The sequence below is a fragment of the Megachile rotundata genome, chromosome 2, assembly GCF_050947335.1.
Source record: "Megachile rotundata isolate GNS110a chromosome 2, iyMegRotu1, whole genome shotgun sequence".
NCBI classification, from domain to species: Eukaryota; Metazoa; Arthropoda; class Insecta; order Hymenoptera; family Megachilidae; genus Megachile; species Megachile rotundata.
Genome location: NC_134984.1, coordinates 11587880 through 11607818, shown reverse-complemented (window position 1 = coordinate 11607818; position 19939 = coordinate 11587880). Strand labels below are relative to the sequence as shown.

Below are 19939 nucleotides of genomic sequence, written 5' to 3'. Positions count from 1 at the left end.
GGAATTTAGAGACTTCAAAATTTAGTGACGTAGGAATTTGTATACAAGGGATTTGTGGCTCTAAGAATTTGCAGGCTTAGAAAGTAGACGTAGGTACTTTGGAAGTTTAATGTTGGGATACTGTAGAATTTGTGAATCTAGTATATGCAAATTTAGGAATTTTGGTGTTTGCAAACTTGAGAACCTAGAAATTTGGGGCTCGAGTCAATTTGGTAATTTCAGAACTTTTTAATTTGAGTATATAGTAATTTAGGTACTTGATAATTTACTAATTTGCAAATTTGGTCATTGGGTAACTTAATGATATGATAATTTCCTAATTTAATGATTTGATAATCAATTTGATAAGTAACTTGTTATTTTAATAATTCAATAATGCAGAAACACAACAGTTACAAATTTTGTAATTTTCAAATCTACAAGTTTACTGCATAATTGCATAATTAATATCAATCTTCATAACTCTGTAATCTACAAATTCAGAAATTTGCAAATGTAATCCTATGCAAATTAACCCCCCAAAACTCACCATCGCAGCAATACCAATAAATTCAAAACTAAATCAAAACCTCCTATTAATTAACCTAAAAATCCTAAAAGTCACAAATTAAAAAATAAGATTCCATATTGTTCTAACCTAACCTAACCAAATTCAGAACTAAATCACAACCTCCTATTAATATGTCTAAAAATTCCAAAACTCACAAATTAGAAGATTTCGTATTGTTCTAACCTAATCTAAGCAAATACAAAATTAAATTACAACCTCCTATTAATAAATCTAAAAATTCCAAAACTCACAAAGTAGAAATTAAGATTTCGTATAGTTCTAACCTAACCAAATTCAAAACTGCATCACAACCTTCTATTAATAAATCTAAAAATTCCAAAACTCACAAATTAAATGATAAGATTCCATATTGTTCCAACCTAACCTAACCAAATTCAAGACTACATTACAACCTTCTATTAATAAATCTAAAAATTCCAAAACTCACAAATTAAAAGATTCCGTATCATTCTACCTATTCCACATTCCACAACTGCACCGTCCATCGATGATAAGCCGTTCATCTCTCTGTCCATCAGATACCTCTATATGGATACACACCCTTTAAACCGTTTACCATAAATACATAGAGAATATTACCAGCAAGGTACACCGTGTGTATCAGTTTCCTGCATTTTCTCTCGCATAATATTACGCTCCCAGTCCGAGGGTACCTCAGCCACGCGCACATCAACGTGTTCAATATTATCGGTGAACACGTGTCGTATCCTCGAGGATACTCGGATAGATGTCGGGTCCCGCGGGTTTTGTTCGACGAGCAGAGGCTGCTTCTGCTTTGCAAGACAAATTTGTTAAATTGATCCGCTCGAAACCGGCATCCTATCTAAGTTTCAAGCCCGTCATCCCCATCCTCCTCTTTCGTTGGCTACGTTTCGACTGTTTTGCCCCAAACGCATCGCGAATACCATGGGACTCGAAGTTTGTGGGGAGATGCTGCTTGCCAGCTGAGATGTCGTCGGGTTCGCGGAAAATCGCTGGAACTCCAGAAATCTTGGAAATGGAAAGTTAGGTGTCTCGAAAGGAGTTGTTTGCGAAGGGAAGTAGTCACCGTTCCGACTTCGAAGTAGAAGTTCACTCGCAATTAACCCCTTATCCGCTCACGCACGTGATCCACGAGGGTACCTCAAGAGCACTGTTTATGCAAACGTGCTACGTGCACTTAGCGGTTTCCGATTTGCACGCTTGAGCCGATCATGTTTATATATGACGTGTAGGATGTATGCTCGGAAATGTGTCATCACAAGGATTCAGTGTTGTAACTCTACTGCAAGTTTCAGACTTTCAAACCTATAAACATTAGAGCTTCTTCATTTTTTTATTTTATAGTGATTGAATTTCTGAACCCATGAATGTTTGAATGACTGTTTCAATGTTTGAATGAATGTCTTAATGTTTGAATGCATGTTTGAATGATTCATTGAATGTCTGAATGAATGTCTGAATGTTCGAATGAATGTTTGAATGTTTGAATCCATGTTTGAATGCATGTTTGAATGACTATTTGAATGTTTGAATGACTGTTTGAATGACTGTCTGAATGAATGTTTGAGTGTTTGAATGAATGTCTCAATGTTTGAATGCATGTTTGGATGATTAATTGAATGTCTGAATGAATGTCTGAATGTTCGAATGAATGTTTGAATCCATGTTTGAATGCATGTTTGAATGTTTGAATGACTGCTTGAATGACTGTCTGAATGAATGTTTGAATTTTTGAATGATTGAATGTTTGAATGCATGTTTGAATGATTAGTCGAATGTCTGAATGAATGTTTGAGTGTTTGAATGATTGAATGTTTGAATGTTTGAATGAATGTCTCAATGTTTGAATGCATGTTTGGATGATTAATTTAATGTCTGAATGAATCTCTGAATGTTCGAATGAATGTTTGAGTGTTTGAATCCATGTTTGAATGCATGTCTGAATGTTTGAATGACTGCTTGAATGATTGAATGTTTGAATGTTTGAATGATTAATTGAATGTCTGAATGAACGTTTGAATGATTGAATGAATGTCTGAATGTTTGACTGATTAATTGAATGTCTGAATGTATGTTTGAGTATTTTATTATTGAATATTGGAATAAATGTTTGAATGTTTGAATGCATGTTTGAAAAATTAATTGAATATCTGAATAAATGTTTGAATGTTTAAATGAATGTCTGAATTTTTGAATGCATGTTTGAATGGTTGAATGGCTGAATGTTTGAATGTTACAATGAATATTTAATATCTCAAAACTGATCACAAGGCAGCAACCCACTATCTTGCTATCAGAATTATTTGAATATGAGAGATTTTATTAGGTCGATCGATAATTTTTGACGAGCATCACGAAACAGAACGCGATGCATGTTCGACGATTTACCAGTTGATTTATTTTCGGATGCACGCTACGGTTCTCAATTAAACGGAATCGATATGTTCGATACTTGGGTGCAACGGCAGAACTGCAAGCAGATTATAGCAGCGTTCGCGTGTACGAAACACAAGCGTGAAATGCCTGTTTCGAGGTGTGACGAGTTGACAGATAATTTGACAGTGGGAATATCTCGGACTGATTGGGTCGAAATTAACCACTGTTGACTGGATTGTTCCGATTGGAGGAACAGTCGTTCTAGTGAAAAACGTTTCCCTATCGGTATTTATTTGAACGTTCCGAACAAGGTGAATTGTTCGATTGAATCGAGGATTGAGATTTCTTTTCTACAAAAGAAGTATTTTTTTACACATTCTTAAAATAACATACCTGATACATTGGGACATTTAAGACCTCAGCTCATTATTTTAACTTGAAAAAAATTATAAATAATCTTTGAAAGTTTCAATATGGGTGGTAGAAAACATTTTTATGTTTCCACCCTCTAAACATTTACTAAAATAAATCTTCTAAAAGTTTTAGCTTAAAAATTTATTACAAATTTGTAATTTATTATAGAAACATTTTGAGTTTAATTTAAATTGAGTTCATATTTGAAGAACGAAGGTACTATTGAATTTCAAGCAGAAAGGGATGTAGCACGCGAAGTCAGAACTTCAGTGAATTTGTAATTAACAGTTAATAAACAGATGCATCTGGATAGGATGATAGGTTTCACGAAGGAACGTGGGTCAAATTTCGTGAAACTGAATAGAAGTGGTAGTCAAAGTACGTAAGGGTTGATACAAACGACATCGGATACGGATCAGATAGTTGAGAGATCTAATTTGCAAGACTAGATACCGAATCTGTGAGACCTGATACCAAGAGCTTGGACTTTGAATTCTAATGCACGTAAGTTTAGATATTTGTAGCGTGATACAAATGTCTCTTGACTTATGCGAACGTTCGCTAATGCGAACACACAAAATGTCTAAGTTTGCAAATTTCGAAATTCGTGTTTTGAGATAAATAGATACTCAATTGATGAAATTTGTACATTTTTAAGGTTTCAATTACTTGAGTTGGCATATTTTTAAATTTGGTAATTTACAAATTTATAAATACATATATTTTCAAGCTTCTAAATTCCCAACTTTCCAAATTTCTAAATTCCAAAATTCCCAAATTCCCAAATTCCCAACTTTCCAAATTCCCAAATTCCCAAATTCCCAAATTCCCAAATTCCCAAATTCCCAAATCCCAAAATTCCCAAATTCCTAAATTCCCAAATTCCCAAATTCTCAAATTTCCAAACTTCCAAATTTCCAAATTTCCAAATTTCCAAGTTTCCAAGTTTCCAAATTTCCAAATTCCCAAATTCCCAAATTCCCAAATTCCCAAATCCCAAAATTCCCAAATTCCTAAATTCCCAAATTCCCAAATTCTCAAATTTCCAAACCTCCAAATTTCCAAATTTCCAAATTTTCAAATTTCCAAGTTTCCAAGTTTCCAAATTTCCTAATTTCCTAATTTCCAAAATTCCGAATTTCCAAATTTTCAAATTTCGAAATTTCCAAGTTTCCAAGTTTCCAAATTTCCAAATTTCCAAATTTCCAAGTTTGCAAATTTCCAAATTTCGAAATCTCCAATTTTCCAATTTTCCAATTTTCCAAATTTCCTAATTTCCAAAATTCCGAATTTCCAAATTTTCAAATTTCGAAATTTCCAAGTTTGCAAATTTCCAAATTTCGAAATCTCCAATTTTTCAATTTTCCAAATCTTCAAATTTCCAAACCTCCAAATCTCCAATTTCCCCCAAATTTTTTTGTTTACCGTTCGGTGGTATATTCCACGACGCACACACAATACTATAAAGTTGAGCTCGGTTATGGACGTGTGTCATGTCACAGGGGTACATATTTGTAGAGAGTATATGAACTTGTATTTGTGGTTCTTTTCATATATTTTACATGTGTATAATACTTTTGAAATGATAGCTTTTTCGAAATGAATGGTTTATGTAAGATGTGAGATCAAGATGGATCTGGAATGAGATGGATCAAGATGGATGTCTGGAAGGTTGAAAATCGTCCGTGTGTTAGCACAAGTAAAATACTTATTTGCATCGTCTTTTAGTGAGCTTTGAGGAGGAAATCTGCACCTGTCCCCAAAGATACGTTTCCAGAACACTGAATGCCTCTGGCAAACATTTGTCACGAAAATGTGAAAATGTTTCCTAGAAATTTCTTCTGGAAAAGTTGAGTCAAGATTCAGTGTTCAAAGTGTATTACTGTGTATAAATGAGATCAAAATTCTGTTTATACCGTAAGAACTAAATATTATATTATACTATATATTGATACTATATACATATATTATACTATTAGGTCGAGTCATAAGTAACTTCCGATGCAGCTAAATAGATTTTATTGTGTGTATGGTGAGATTATGAAGGTATAAGTCACCACGAGTTGTTGAAGTCAAATTTAACGATTACTGCGGATAAATACATTCAGCAATTGCAAAGAGTGCAAGAGAAACTCCTAGAAAAGCGCCCTGCACTCGTCAATCGCAGAAATGTCATTCTTTTACACGACGACGCGCGACCGCATACAGCAAGGGTGACTCAAGAAAAAATTCTTGAGCTTGGATGGTCTGTTTTACCACATCCACCTTATTCCTCAGATCTTGCCCCGACAGACTACCACCTTTTCTGTTCCTTACAAAACTTTTTAAATGGAAAAACCTTCAATTCTGAAGAGCAAGTCAGGCAGGCTGTTGAAAGCTTCTTCCAGTCCAAACCAACCACATTTTACAAGGAAGGAATTGATAAACTACCAGGAAAATGGGAGAAGGTTATAGAAAATAGTGGTGAACATATAATAAAATAATATAATTTTGTTGTTTAATGAGAACGAAATAAATGTCTGATAAAAAAACGGAAGTTACTTATGACTCGACCTAATATAACATTGACTGCTTTTCTGTCTATTCTATAAATTTTGATATTATGTATAAAATTATTTCTTACTTATTTCATTTCTTATTTTAATTATTATATTATATGTAATATGCACTGAAATACACAACAAAATAACAACAAGTTTTGCATATGACTTCTAACGAACGTAACGTTATAGATTGTATACCTGCACTTAAATTAAATATTCAAAAAGCAAATATTTTAAAAACTCGTAAAAAATTCAATGAATAAAGGGTTAAAACGTCTTCCGTTAGGAACGATTCTACCATGCAAATCTTCGGTTCGAGTAATCGAGAGATAAAATGCAGGTTTTAAATTTTCGTTATGTACACTGAGTTTCGTACTCGCGGAGCCAACTAGCGCGAAAAAAAAGATAACGCTCGAGAAAGTTCGCAAATGAGAAATTATTACGAGCTGCCGAGCTACAATTCCAAGCTCGCGAAAGAATGCCGGAAAGTTTAAGATTTATGAAAAAGAAAAACGACAGATGGAAGTTGCTTCCTCGTATTTTGAAATAAATTGACGATTTTTTCAAATTCTCTCGGAGTAAGAAACTTGAAATCAGAAGTAATTTGCTAAGAGGGTCGCCAACGGGGCGACGGGAAACGAGTCTGAACAATTCTTGGAACGTCTGCCACAACGGGTATTATACCAAGCGAATCAAAATCTGAGGGTATTAACCTCTTGTTCTATAATATCGTGTATTCGTGATGTACTGTAATTCTAATTCGATTCGGATTTGTTTAGTTTTTGGATGTTTTAAAGATGGACAGATCAAGTGCCCACCAAAGAGATTGCTAAGATCTCAAATTATTTCGTAAGGTCTTAAATTATCGCATTTTCAGACTTTGAACTTTTACTTTTCTATTTGTTACTATTAGAAGCTTTGAAGTTTGGAAATTTAGGAGCTTAGGAATTTGGGAATTTTGGAAATTTCAATATTGATTATTTGGAGATTTGGGGGTTTTAAAATTTTGGAGATTTGGAGATTTGAAGATTTGGAGATTTGGAGATTTGAAGATTTAGAGATTTGCAGATTTGGAATTTGGGGAAATTGGGGAAATCGAGGATTCGAAGATTTAGAGATTTGGAAATTGGAGAAATTGGGAATTTAGAGATTTGGAAATGGAGGGAATTGGGGGAATTGAAAATTTGGAAATTTGGAAATTGGGGGAATTGAAAATTTGGAGATTTGGAAATTGGGGAAATTGAGAATTTGGAGATTTGGAAATTGGGGAAATTGAGAATTTAGAGAATTGGAAATTGGAGAAATTGAGAATTTGGAGAATTGGAAACTGGAGAAATTGAGAATTAGGAGAATTGGAAATTGAAGAAATTGAGAATTTGGAGAATTGGAAATTGGAGAAATTGAGAATTTGGAGAATTAGAAATTGGAGAAATTCAGAATTTGGAGAATTGGAAATTGGAGAAATTGAGAATTTGGAGAATTGGAAATTGAAAAAATTGAGAATTTGGAGAATTGGAAATTGGGGAAATTGAGAATTTGAAAAATTGGAAATTGGGGAGTAAATAAAAACTGAGTAAATAAAAAGTTAAATGTGAACTCAGTTAAAACAATTTTTAAACGCCCCCTGAAAAGGAAATTAGAGGTTCCTTTCAATGGAAAATTTTTCTTGCTGAATACGACGTAATAATTAGGACCCTGTCTAGTTTCGTTCTTTCACGGTCGACGTCCACGGAAATTTTCGGCCGTTGATGCACTTCTGAAAGAAAGCCACGTTCTCGTGATTCCGCGGCGCGAAAATCCTTCAAGTCGGAAGGAGTTCGTCGCTTTAAGCACGCTTCGGATGTTTCGAATGGAATACCTTCGCCAACGGATGTAAAATTTTACAAATTTACGAGCATTCCGCCGTTTGAACGGATTCACCGTTCGCTTCGCAAAAAGCATCGAATTTTTGAAATTCTATTTCGTTGGCAGCTCGCTACGCGAAACACGCGGCTTTATCGACGACGCTTGTAGAACCGCATTGCGGATAACGCCAGTATGTCTTGATTTGAGAATGGAAAATATTTGATATGGGGCGAAATTATGTTGTATCGTACTAGATTCCTTGTGCGAGTATAGGGAAAATTTTTTGGGGTATTGTGGAATTTTTAGGTACAAGGTAAAGGTACGGTTGTCTTCTGCTGTTACATATGGTAGCGTTTAATATTTCAGGCAGAAAATTGTTTAGTTCCACTTTTATTATTAGTTTTATTATATAACTTATAATTGAAAATTAATATTTATTTCTCCAATTTGAAAATTCTTAGTTTTTCTATTTATATAATCATACATTTGTAAAGTTTGCAAATACATTTGCAATTTTTCCGTTCATCAATTTATGCCTCTGAGAATTTTTTAATTTTTAAATTTGTGGATTTGTAAGTTCAGAATCAAGAATTAGTTGATTCTCAATTTTTCCATATAATACTTATATTCCTCTTATTATATGGCCATATAATATATTACATGATCCTCTTATTATATTAACTACTTTTAGCCAACGAAGCTACCTCAATTTTCATTATAAATCTCCTTTCCCCACCGACTCAATTTCAAAGTGCCTCCGCAAATCAAACGATTTCACAAAAAAACCTTCGTCAGCGAAATAACAAGATAACCAGCCGTTATTCGCAGTGATCGAATTCAGACCGCGTTTTCATCCCAAACGAAGCGAAATCAGGTAAACGGATAGTTGCTAGCCTTAACAGAACCGAAAACGTGCCAGCCAGAACGCGTTAGGATCTCCTTCCATTTGATGACAGAAAGACACGTGTAAACTCTTCACCCTTTCGATGTACGGTTTTCTGTCGGTTCAAGGACGAGGTACACGATGATCCACTTTAGACGAATTCGAAATGCGCTTCCGATTCGCCGATGTGAAATCGGCCGAGAGAAATAAGTTCGCATTTTACTGCTCGAAACGTGACCTCGTGGCGTCAAGAAGCAGCTGCTTTCGAGTTATGGCAGCAGCCTTTGTGCTTTTGCATCCAAATTTCCAACCTGATCGTATTTTACCTGAACTCCGGGAAAATCGACGATGGAATGAAAAATTTTAGAACATTATTTTCTATCGGTTAGACTTTTTAAATTGCGTACTGTTGCATTATTTTGTGAGGCGGAGGAACAACAAATTTTTCATACTTTTTATTTTTCAAATTTTCATCGACATATTTGACCGATTCACCCAGTAATTCAAATTACATGTATAATACATCATCTTGGTACAATTTTCATAATTCTATCTACATGTTCACATTTTCACATCTTCAAGCACCCACATACTTCAATTCTCACGTTTTCCACAAGAGACATCTTACTTTTATTGTACCGTTTTGTCCTCCTTACTCTTCCTTAAACTTCCTCGCTCTTTTCCTCACAGTACAACACGAAACAAGGTCCAGAGCTTCTCACCACATTTTCAGACAACAGTAAAATTCGCAAGAATAAAAGCCTGTGGCAGCATCTGACGTCTATCAATTGTACTCGCGATTTGTCAAAAGTCCGGGAAAGTAGCTTTCGAACGATCGAACGCGAGTTAAAGCGTTGAAGTGAAACGAAACGGACGAACGCGTGCGTTTTTCCAGTCGGGTGTAAGCTCCGGTACAAACAAACGCGGGAAATGTGCATTCTGAAAAATAGGATGGGTAGATGGATGCACGAAGAAGGCGAAGATAGATGGATCCAGCGAAATGATTTACGAGCCAGAGATAATCTACAAGTGGAAACCCTTCAGCTGAAGTTCCATCTGCGGTCGTCGCTCAACGTATCGTTGCACGATTGAAATTAATTACGCGAATAAACCCCGTCACACGGATATCTGAGTCGCGATTATGGGTTAAGCAGTTTCTTGCTTCCCATAGTAGATGCGACAGGAACAAGTGAGTGAACCGCAGCGAAATTCGAGGTAAACAGTAATAAAATTCTGGTGATGTTTTCGGGGTGATTAAAGTTTCATGTAAACTTTATTTTATTAATATTGTACTGGATAGTATAGGTTGTATAGATGCAGGATAGCATGCAGATGCAAAATTTTGTTTGCTAGTGAAAAACATTTATTTATTAAAGAAATCTTAAAATGCTAATCAACAAAATAATTTCCACCATTTTCTAACGCTTCTTGCCAGCTTAAAGGCAATTGCTCGATTCCCTGCGTAAAAAAATCCATTGATTTTTCATTGAGAAACTTTGAGGTCATCGAAGAAATTTTGAATACTTTTCGGTACCACTAATATATTGAATATTGTACTAAGACTGCAGACTGATTGTTATAGTAAAATAGAATGAAGAAAATTTATAACGTGCAAGTGTCAAATGTTAATTTATTATGGTACGTTATATGCAAATTATGAAAGTAATTTTATAGTTTAAGAAGAAAAAAAATTGAAATTGGTCGACGGAGATTTGAATTCGCACGCAAAAGTGAATCGACCTGTAGCTTTTTAGGTTAGGCACTCTCGATCTTTTTAGAGAACGGGGAGAATTAATTTAGACGTGTTTAAAGTGTTTTGATGTAAACCTTGTTTTATTAATATTCTAGAGGATATTGTAAAAAGTAGTATACATTATATGTACAAATTGTATGAGATAGTATATTAAATATTGTATAGGACTGTATGATTATTATAGTAAAATAGAATGAAGAAAATTTATGACATGCAAGCGTCAACTGTTAATTTATTATGGTACATTATATGCAAATTATGAAAGTAATTTTATAGTTTAAGAAGAAGGAAAAAATTGAAATTGGTCGACGAAGATTTGAACTCGCTGACAAAAGTGCACCTACTCGTAGCTATTTAGGTTAGGTACTCCACAACGACTCTTTAGAACAACTTTTATAGCAAGAAACATAGACATGAAACAAATTCAAATACTAAATATCTTGTACATTACTGTTTAAACTACTATTTAAACTACCGTTTACACTTTTACTTAAACTATTATTTGAAATATTATTTCAACCACTGAACTAGTATTTAAACTACTATTTAAATGTAACTGTTTATTGTTTATATGTTTGAACTGCTGTTTGAGTAACTGTTCATTGTTTTTATGTTTAAATTAGTATTTAAGCACTTAAACTATTACATAAATATCTGTTAAACTATTTTGACACTAGAACTACCGACATTGAATGTTCGTTCAAAGAATGAAAAATAAAATGAAAAGGGAAATAAATACTAAAGCATCAAGTATAGAACTAGTTTTTACCTCAACAAAATATGACAGACATTTCCATAAAATTATGACAGTAAAATTTTGTAATATAAAATGAGAAATCTGAAACCAGTCATTTTGACTGGTTGGTAGTTCTAGTGTTAAGTCTAGAACAGCCATTTTGATATAAGACGATGAAACTACCATTTTGAACTTAACCAGGAACTACAAGGAAGATGTGTAGATCTATCAACTAATAACAAATGAATGCTAAATATAATTTTCACGTTAAACATAAAAAGAAAACTGAAGTTGCAAAAATGAAGGATTTTGGAAAAAGTATAAAATGTGTTTGAGTGAAAGAATGTGAATATATCAATCAGTGTTTGAGACATAATTTTATCGTCGATTTCAATGAAAGTTTGATGCCTATCAGATTGGCCGGTTTCGTATATCTCGTTCGAAATTTCGTGGCAAGTAATCCTATAACGCGCTTAATGGATTGCTGTATCCACAAAGACCACCGACGCGGCGTTTCGTAAATTAAATCGGTGCGGATGAACCATGAGGTCTATCTATAAAATTCTGAATCCGCAAGGCGAATTTTTACCGCACCGCGTGTCGCGCATTGCGATAACGTTGCAGGTTGTGGTAAAGCGATTTTCGGCTAAAATACTTTCCTCGTTAAATTGCGCTCCTTCGAAAAATCTATTCTTCTTCGTGGCTATTGTTCCTTGCGTTCGAAATCTACTTCTCTCCTATTTCTATTAAACTCCGCTTACGCGTGTTTCACCTTCGATTTTTTGACAATTTGCGACGGTAACCTGCGCTAAGTCAGCTGATAAATATGCAGTGTGATTTTTAGAAAATTGAAATTAAGGGAATATTATTTTTGCTTTTGTTTTGTTCGAAGGGGACAACTTTGATATAAATATTCATATGGGATGCAAATTCCAGTGAATTTTTCGTTCGTTTCTCTATTTATTTTTATTTGTTATTTTCATTATATTTAGATATTTGTAGTTAAATTACTTTCTGTGGAAATTATTTTCTGTTTTTGCTTTTTTCTAAAATATACATGGATATTATTTACTAATTTGTTTTATTATTTTTATTATTTTAGCTCTCGTTTATACTTCATTTTACTATTTTATTTTATTAATTTAATTTTCTAGTTTTAAAACGTAATTTTTTGATGTATATAATAAATGACAGCTGTACTTTAAATATTTATATAGATAGTTGTATTTTTTATTTTTTTATTATTTATTTTATTTACTTCTGTTTTTCATTTTTATTGTATTTAAATATGTCTTTATATTACTACATTTATTATATTTCGAAGTGACATCACATTTAATATATGTTACAACATTCAAATACAATAGAAACAGATTTTTAAATACAGGAAAAAAATAAATAAAATACACAAATAAAAATAAACAATTACATGCCCACACAAATATTCAATAATATACTGTTATTATTATATACACAATATCACATTTCAAAAGTGGAAAACAAAATTAATAAAATAAAACAAAGAAACATTTCTATAGAATGACAAGTTGAAAATTCTAATTAAAAAAATATACAAAATAAAATCAAACTCGATACGAGATTCAAATAAAAACATACTTTCAATCAAACCGACAGTTTGAAAGAGAATTCTCGGTAGAAAATAAAACAATATGCTAACATTGCTGGAATGAATAAATTGCTAAAAATACAAAAATTGGAAACATGTTTAGTATTTCACTGTCAATATTTGTTTCACGAATTTCTTAAAATAATGAAATAAAGTGTAATTAATAGTGTAATTAATAACTATAATTAATAGTATAATTAATAAGTACAATTAACATTAAAATTAATAAATATAATTAATAAGTACAAACAACTGAAAATTGTTCAAAAGTAATTTGTCAAGAATTTATCATTGATAAATATTCTCTGATCATATATAACTTGAAACCGTCTCAAACTGACAGAATTATTAATGAAATCATCGTTCTGTCGACAGCATGATAAAAATGCATCACACAAAAATACCGCGATACGATGACAGAAGGTCTCGTTAATCGAAATCAATTTCAGAGATCAAAGATCCCCTATTGGCTTTGCGTTTCGATTGACAATCGAGTAACGGGGGAACGCGTTTATTCTCTCATTAATCAGGGTTGAACGACATGAATCACCCATAAAGGATCGTATCGAGAGTATCGAATCGCGACAGGGGATGTTTAAGTACCTAGAAGCCGAGATATGCCGGGATCAGCCGTAATGACCCTATCCATACACCAGATTTTGATGGATTATCTTTGTTTCGTGGCTATTGTGATAACGCAATATATGTCAGATCGCAGAACTAATTGTACGAATTTTATTAATAGTTAGAAAAGTTGGGTCGATACTTTGTAAGTATATGCAAGAGAATGATATTTGAAATAGGATACCTGGGAAATTAGTGTGAAAGTGTATTAACGAAGGTATTTTTAAATTTTCTAAAAATTTTCAAATTTTTTAATTTTCTAATTTTCTAATTTCCAAATTTCCAAATTTCAAACTTTTCAAATTTTCGAATTTTCGAATTTTCGAATTTTCAAATTTTCAAATTTCCAGCTTTTCCAATTTCCAAATTTTCCAATTTCCAAATTTTTCCAATTTCCAAATTTTCCAATTTTCCAATTTCCAAATTTCCAAATTTCCAAATTTCTAAATTTCCAAATTTTCCAATTTCTAAATTTCCCAATTTCTAAATTTCCCAATTTTCAAATTTCCAAATTTTCCAATTTCCAAATTTTCCAATTTCCAAATTTTCCAATTTCCAAATTTTCCAATTTCCAAATTTTCCAATTTCCAAATTTTCCAATTTCACAAATTTTCCAATTTCCAAATTTTCCAATTTCCAAATTTCCAAATTCCCAATTTCTAAATTTTCCAATTTCCAAATTTCCAAATTTCCAAATTTCCAAATTTACAATTTCCCAAAATCCCAAATTTCTATATTTCTAGTGTTCTGAGTCGTCATATTTCTGAATTCCTAAATCCCTCAACCCCTGAATCCCTAAATCCCTAAATCCCTAAATCCCTAAATTCCTAAATCCCTTAATCCCTTAATCCCCAAATCCCTAAATCCCCAAATCCCTAAACCCTTAAATCCCCAAACTATATCCTCAACCCCCAATTCTCCATACTCTCAAATCGCCAACTTCCCACATTTCCAAACATAAAAAATCTCAAATTTCCAACTTTTCAATATCCCAAATTACCATTTCCAATTTAAAATTATAATACCTAGCGCACCCCAAATCCCAAGTTCCAAAAGCACCACTGCTTTAAAATCATTAAACATCAACATTCCTCCCCTAAAACTCCTCAAATAGTTTCCCCAACATAACACCATTACAAAACATACAAAATTCCTTAATTCCTTTTCCTCCAGTTTACTCAAACTTTTCGAAATTTCGCTGCACGTCGTAAGTGGTTTCTTACTCAAACATCGGAAGATGACTTCGTCAGGTTCCTCGATGCATCCTCCATAAGGAACTTTAAATTTTAGATTAGCGAGTGTAAATCAATTTGAACGTCGCATCTGCACTCGCATCCTAATTACACAGGTAATAAGAAGGAAAACGGTCGCATTTACCGTTTGCGCTGTCAAATTTACATAGTCGCGATGTCCCGAATTTATAACCTTGTCCCCACTTCTGTCCTATCTGTCCTATCCAGCCGCACCCTGCGCAATCTAAATTTCATGGAAACTAATTCCGTGGGTTCATTTAATGGAGTCTTGCTCGCGTGGCGCCATGCTACAGCCTTGTAAATAACCGAGCTCGATTCAAGCTTAAATTCAACGTTTACGCACACGCTGCTACTTTTTTTCGGCCGATTCGTTAGCTAATCGTTTAACCATTATCATGGGCGTCTGGGAGGGTAGCAATAGGGGTACTTACCCTGAGTAGAATTGGATGTGAAATATAATATCTATTGTCCCTTTTGTTTCGAACTCCATCATGAATTGTTGTTGAATATCCTTTTCTCTCACACGGCTATGCATGCGAGGTGTGACACAAAAAGAAACGAGACTAGTCCAATAAATCATTGTATCTTCAGAATCTGTTCTTCGTGACATTACCACCTTCGAAGTAGTCCCCTTCAGCATTCATACACTTTTGTATTCGGTGCTGTCATTACTGGTAACAATTCTGGAACGAGGTTTTTGGAAGTCGTTTCGGGAGATTCTCTGTTTCTGCTTGAACCTCTTCAACTGAGGTTTATTGGGTTCCCTTTAAGCAAAATTTAACTTTAGGAAATAAAAAAAGTCGCATGGAACCAAATCAGGTGAATAAGGAGGATGCCCCATCACAGTAATATTTTTGCTGGTCAGAAACTACTTGACAGTGCCGTGTGAGCGGGTGCATTGTCCTGGTGCAATAGCCATCCATCGGTCTACAACTGTAGTCTTTTTTTCCTAATTTTTTCACGAAGTCTTTTTAGTACTTCAATGTAATAGTGCTGGTTAACAGTCTGACCACTCGATCATTACAATTCCATTAATGTCGAGTTTTGATTTTGACATGCGTGCTTTATTGGGTTTCGGGGATCCTGAAGACTTCCACTGCATCGACTGGCGCTTACTTTCTGGGTCATAGGTGAAAATCCATGTCTCATCACATGTTACAATAGATTTCAACAAATTTTACAAGAAACTTGATGTTTATTCACTGTTCGGTTTTTACATTAGACATTTTTCTGGCAGAATGCAGTTGCACGTGTTTACTCAATGATGCAATACTTCCAAATGGCATAACGGATTAAATCGAAATTGGCAGCATGGATAGAGGATGTGTGTGGGATGATGCCACTAAAATGATTTCTGCCAACTCCATTGTTTTTTCAAACTACACACCCAGTCTCGTTTTTTTGTGTCGCATGTCGTATGTATGGGTATATTGCAGGGAGCTGATAAAAATAGGGATTTGATCAAATCTTGAGGTATATAATCAATTCAAGATATTAAAGTAACTGTTCTGCATATACAAATTTGATCAGAGATTTATTCCACATCTGATATCATTAGGTAGGTATTTGATATAACTTGCAATATAGAAAACCTAACCTAATCTAAACAAGTTACGGGATTTAATCAAATCATTCACTTTCAGCAGAGAAATCACCCCCCATAGAGTTGTGATTTTGTTAGGCGTTAACAAGTTTATAAATTTAACAATTTGGAATAATAGCAATTTGGGAATTTTTAAAATCAAAAGTTTGTGAGCTTAGAAATCTAGAAATTTGAGAATGTGGAAATTTTGAAGCCTATATTTGTGAATTTGGAAATTTCGGAATTAAAAAATTTTTTAATTTTGATATTTCCATTTTTAGAAATTAAAAAATGTAAAAATTCAGAATCTTAGAGCTTTAAAAATTAAGAAATTTGAAAAGTTGAAAGTCAATCTGCTTAATAATTTAAAAACTTTGAAATAGTTTACAATCTTAAATTGAACACCACATAAAATAATCACATAAGTTATAATTTCTTTAACTATCATCTTGTAATATCGAGAAACGAAATAACTGTAATAAATGAAAGTACAGTTCAATTACTCTTGAAAATACCACTCCCATTACTACGTTCCATCCTTGCATTCAAGTCCCAAAAATATTGATTTTCCACAGTTATACCAGCTAAATTTATGTTTCTGGTGCTCACTAGGAAACTTTGTTGATAACTCATGCTAACGGAAGCGTTAATCAGAAAATTAGTTTCCCTGATATTCCGCGTTTCCGATAATTTTCAACTCTAGAATATTACATGTTAATCAGGGAATTTATCGACCATGCATACTATTTATTACTGTTTACCACATTAGAAGTCGATAATAGCAAAAACTGGGAAAACCATTTTTATTATAAATAAAAAATGAATATTCATTTAAATAAAACAAGTAAAGAAATATCTTCCGTTTCTGTTAAATTTATATGACAACAGATTAATTTTATTTATTGTTTATCGATACACTGACGTTTTATCATTGCTTATTTTTTTATATTAATTCTTTCTGTATTTATTATTTGTTTTAAACTATTTGCAATTGCGTTGCAAGCATTAAAACTGGTTTTGAGATATGTACCAATATATTTTCTGTAAATAATAGTTAAATAATAACAGCACATTTAGAAAATGAAAAACAAATAAGAAAAAATTAATGTAGCAAGGGAAAAGTAAGGAAGAATATTACAAAATAAGATTATGTACAAATTTTGATATTTACAAATCATTTACTGTTTATAACTTTTCAATAAATAACGAACAACGATCAAGTTACATAAGAACACACTCTTAATACATATCAAGCTTAAGGTAGTTGAATTCCTGTTTGTTTCAACAAAATAAATATTGTAGTGTCTTGAGACTAACCGTTATAGTCCAAACTGTTTATAGAACACACGACGACAGGAAAAACTCAAAACTGTTTTAAGCCATCATATTTATGATTCGGACCATAGCAATATCGTAGTTAATTGTTACGTAGTCAACTTGTCCCTAAAAATCAAAACGTCTTTCAAATTATCTGAAGAACTGAACCGTTAGTCCAGCCTTCCTCTCTCTATCTTCCATTTTCTCCCTCCACATTTTAGGGCAGATTGATATAACCACTACTCCATAACCAAAAAATAGTTTACCACATGTGTACAAAAATATAAAAATAGCAAAAACAGTCAATCAAGTTACTTTTAAAACCTAGTACAAACCCAACAATGATGGTTGAATAAAGTCAATAAGCAACTTATCTATATAATTTAATCACTTAATCCATCGTATACATAACTGACTTCACCCGCGCATATTAGGTGTAACTGTCGAGCTGCCTTTGAGAAGAGAAACGAGAGGTGTATGATACACCATTGTGTACTTACAAAGTTATTAACTATGAGATATAAAGAAAGCACATACCTGTATGGGAGTCGGATGCCGATAGATAAACGAGGCAGCAAGTCGTTAGGAGCCGAAGGAGCCACATGACACTACACATGATTGCCCGATTCGTGGCTCCTCCCTTCCTTATCTGTCCCCGCTGCTGCGGTTCATGTACCGCTGCCTCGACATTGCTGTCATCTGAAACACACGACCGGATATCACGATAGTTTCACCTCATTCGTGCTTCAACAGGGCTTAAGCATATCTGCGAATCCCATTCGAAACCCCTTCTAACGTTCATCAATTTCGTGCCAAGATTGATTTAACTAAACGCGCGATTCCGTAATTGGTAATTGCAGGTGCTGATGCAAATTCGATTGAACGACGGGTGAATAGAAATTTGGGACGTGGGAACTTGAGAATTTGGGGAGGAGAGTTATGCGTTTGAGGAATTAGGGATTTGGGGGTTTGGGGATTTGGGGATTTGGGGATTTGGGGATTTGGGGATTTGGGGATTTAGGGATTTAGGGATTTGGGGATTTGGGATTTTGGGGATTTTGGGGATTTTGAGGATTTGGAGATTTGGGGATTTGGGGATTTGGGGATTTTGGGATTGGGAGATTCTGGGGATTTGGAGATTTGGAGATTTGGGAATTTGGGGGCTTGGGGATTTGGGGATTTGGGGATTTGGGGATTTGGGGATTTGGGGATTTGGGGATTTGAGGATTTGGGGATTTATGGATTTGGGGATTTGGGATTTTGGGGATTTGGGATTTTGGGAATTTTGGGAATTTTGGGAATTTTGGGGATTTTGAGGATTTGGGAATTTGGGGATTTGGAGATTTGGGAATGTGGAAATCTGTAGACCTGGGGATCTAGGGATGTCGTGATCTGGGAAATTGGGAATTTGTGGATTTCTGAATTTGGGAATCTAATGATGCGGATGATGTGGCGATCTGGGGATTTAGGGATTTAGGGATCTAGAGATCTGGAAAAGTGGAAATTTGGGAATTTAGGGAAGTGGAAGCTTAGGAATTTGGGAAATTCCAAATTAAGGAATTTTGGAGATTTGGAAATTTAGGGATGTGGAAACTTGGAAATTTAGGAATTTTGGGAATTTGAGAATTTGGGAATTTGGAAACTTGAGAACTTGGGAATTTGGAATTTGAGAAATTAGAAATTTGTAATTGTACAAATTGAGGAATTTTTGAGATTTGGAAATTTGAAACATAGGAACTTTGAATTTTGGGAACTTGGCTATTTGAGAAATTATAAATTTGTAATTATGAAAATTTAGAAATTTGGTCTATTTTTAAATGTAGTCATTTGAGAATTTGAAAAGCAGAATTTGGAAATAAATAAAACTTCATTCAAAAACCTTACTAATAGTATAAAAATATAATTTCTACTGAACTTACAATTTTATTCGATCTACAAATACAATTTTACCATATGTAAAAATTGTTAAAAATGTTAAAATGTTAAAATGTTAAAATTGTCAAACTTGTTAAAATTGTAAAAATTGTTAAAAATGTTAAAATGTTAAAATGTTAAAATTGTCAAACTTGTTAAAATTGTTAAAGTTGTTAAAATTGTTAAAATTGTTAAAATTGTTAAAATTGTTAAAATTGTTAAAATTGTTAAGGTTGTTAATATGTTAGAATTTCGAAATCTCATCTCATAACCTCACATTTCCACCCCCACACGCAATACTACAAAGTAACAAAGATAATAACAATCTTCTTACCACTAAATTACTTAAAAACAAAAAATAAACCTATAATTCTAATCAAAATTGTACTTAACGTATGAAAAAACCCGTCCCCAAGTATCATCACGTACATAAATCGTTCTCCACGCTCTATCGAAGTCTGTTCAATAGCGAATAAAGAGCGGAAGTTTTTTTTCCTTTCGTTATCAGAAGATCGCGTG

The 19939-nt window shown here is 33.4% G+C and overlaps 1 protein-coding gene across 2 annotated transcripts in view; it reads right to left on the bottom strand.

Annotated features, from left to right (window-relative positions):
* LOC100883817 (defective proboscis extension response 20) overlaps positions 1 to 19939 on the bottom strand; it is a 405987-nt gene that overhangs the window by 48150 nt on the left and 337898 nt on the right. For both annotated transcript variants that reach the window (XM_076539924.1, XM_076539926.1), the window contains exon 4: positions 18044 to 18205. In XM_076539924.1, coding sequence (XP_076396039.1) covers positions 18044 to 18122 — 79 coding nt within the window. In that variant the 5' untranslated portion in view covers positions 18123 to 18205. The remainder of the gene's footprint in view (positions 1 to 18043; positions 18206 to 19939) is intronic.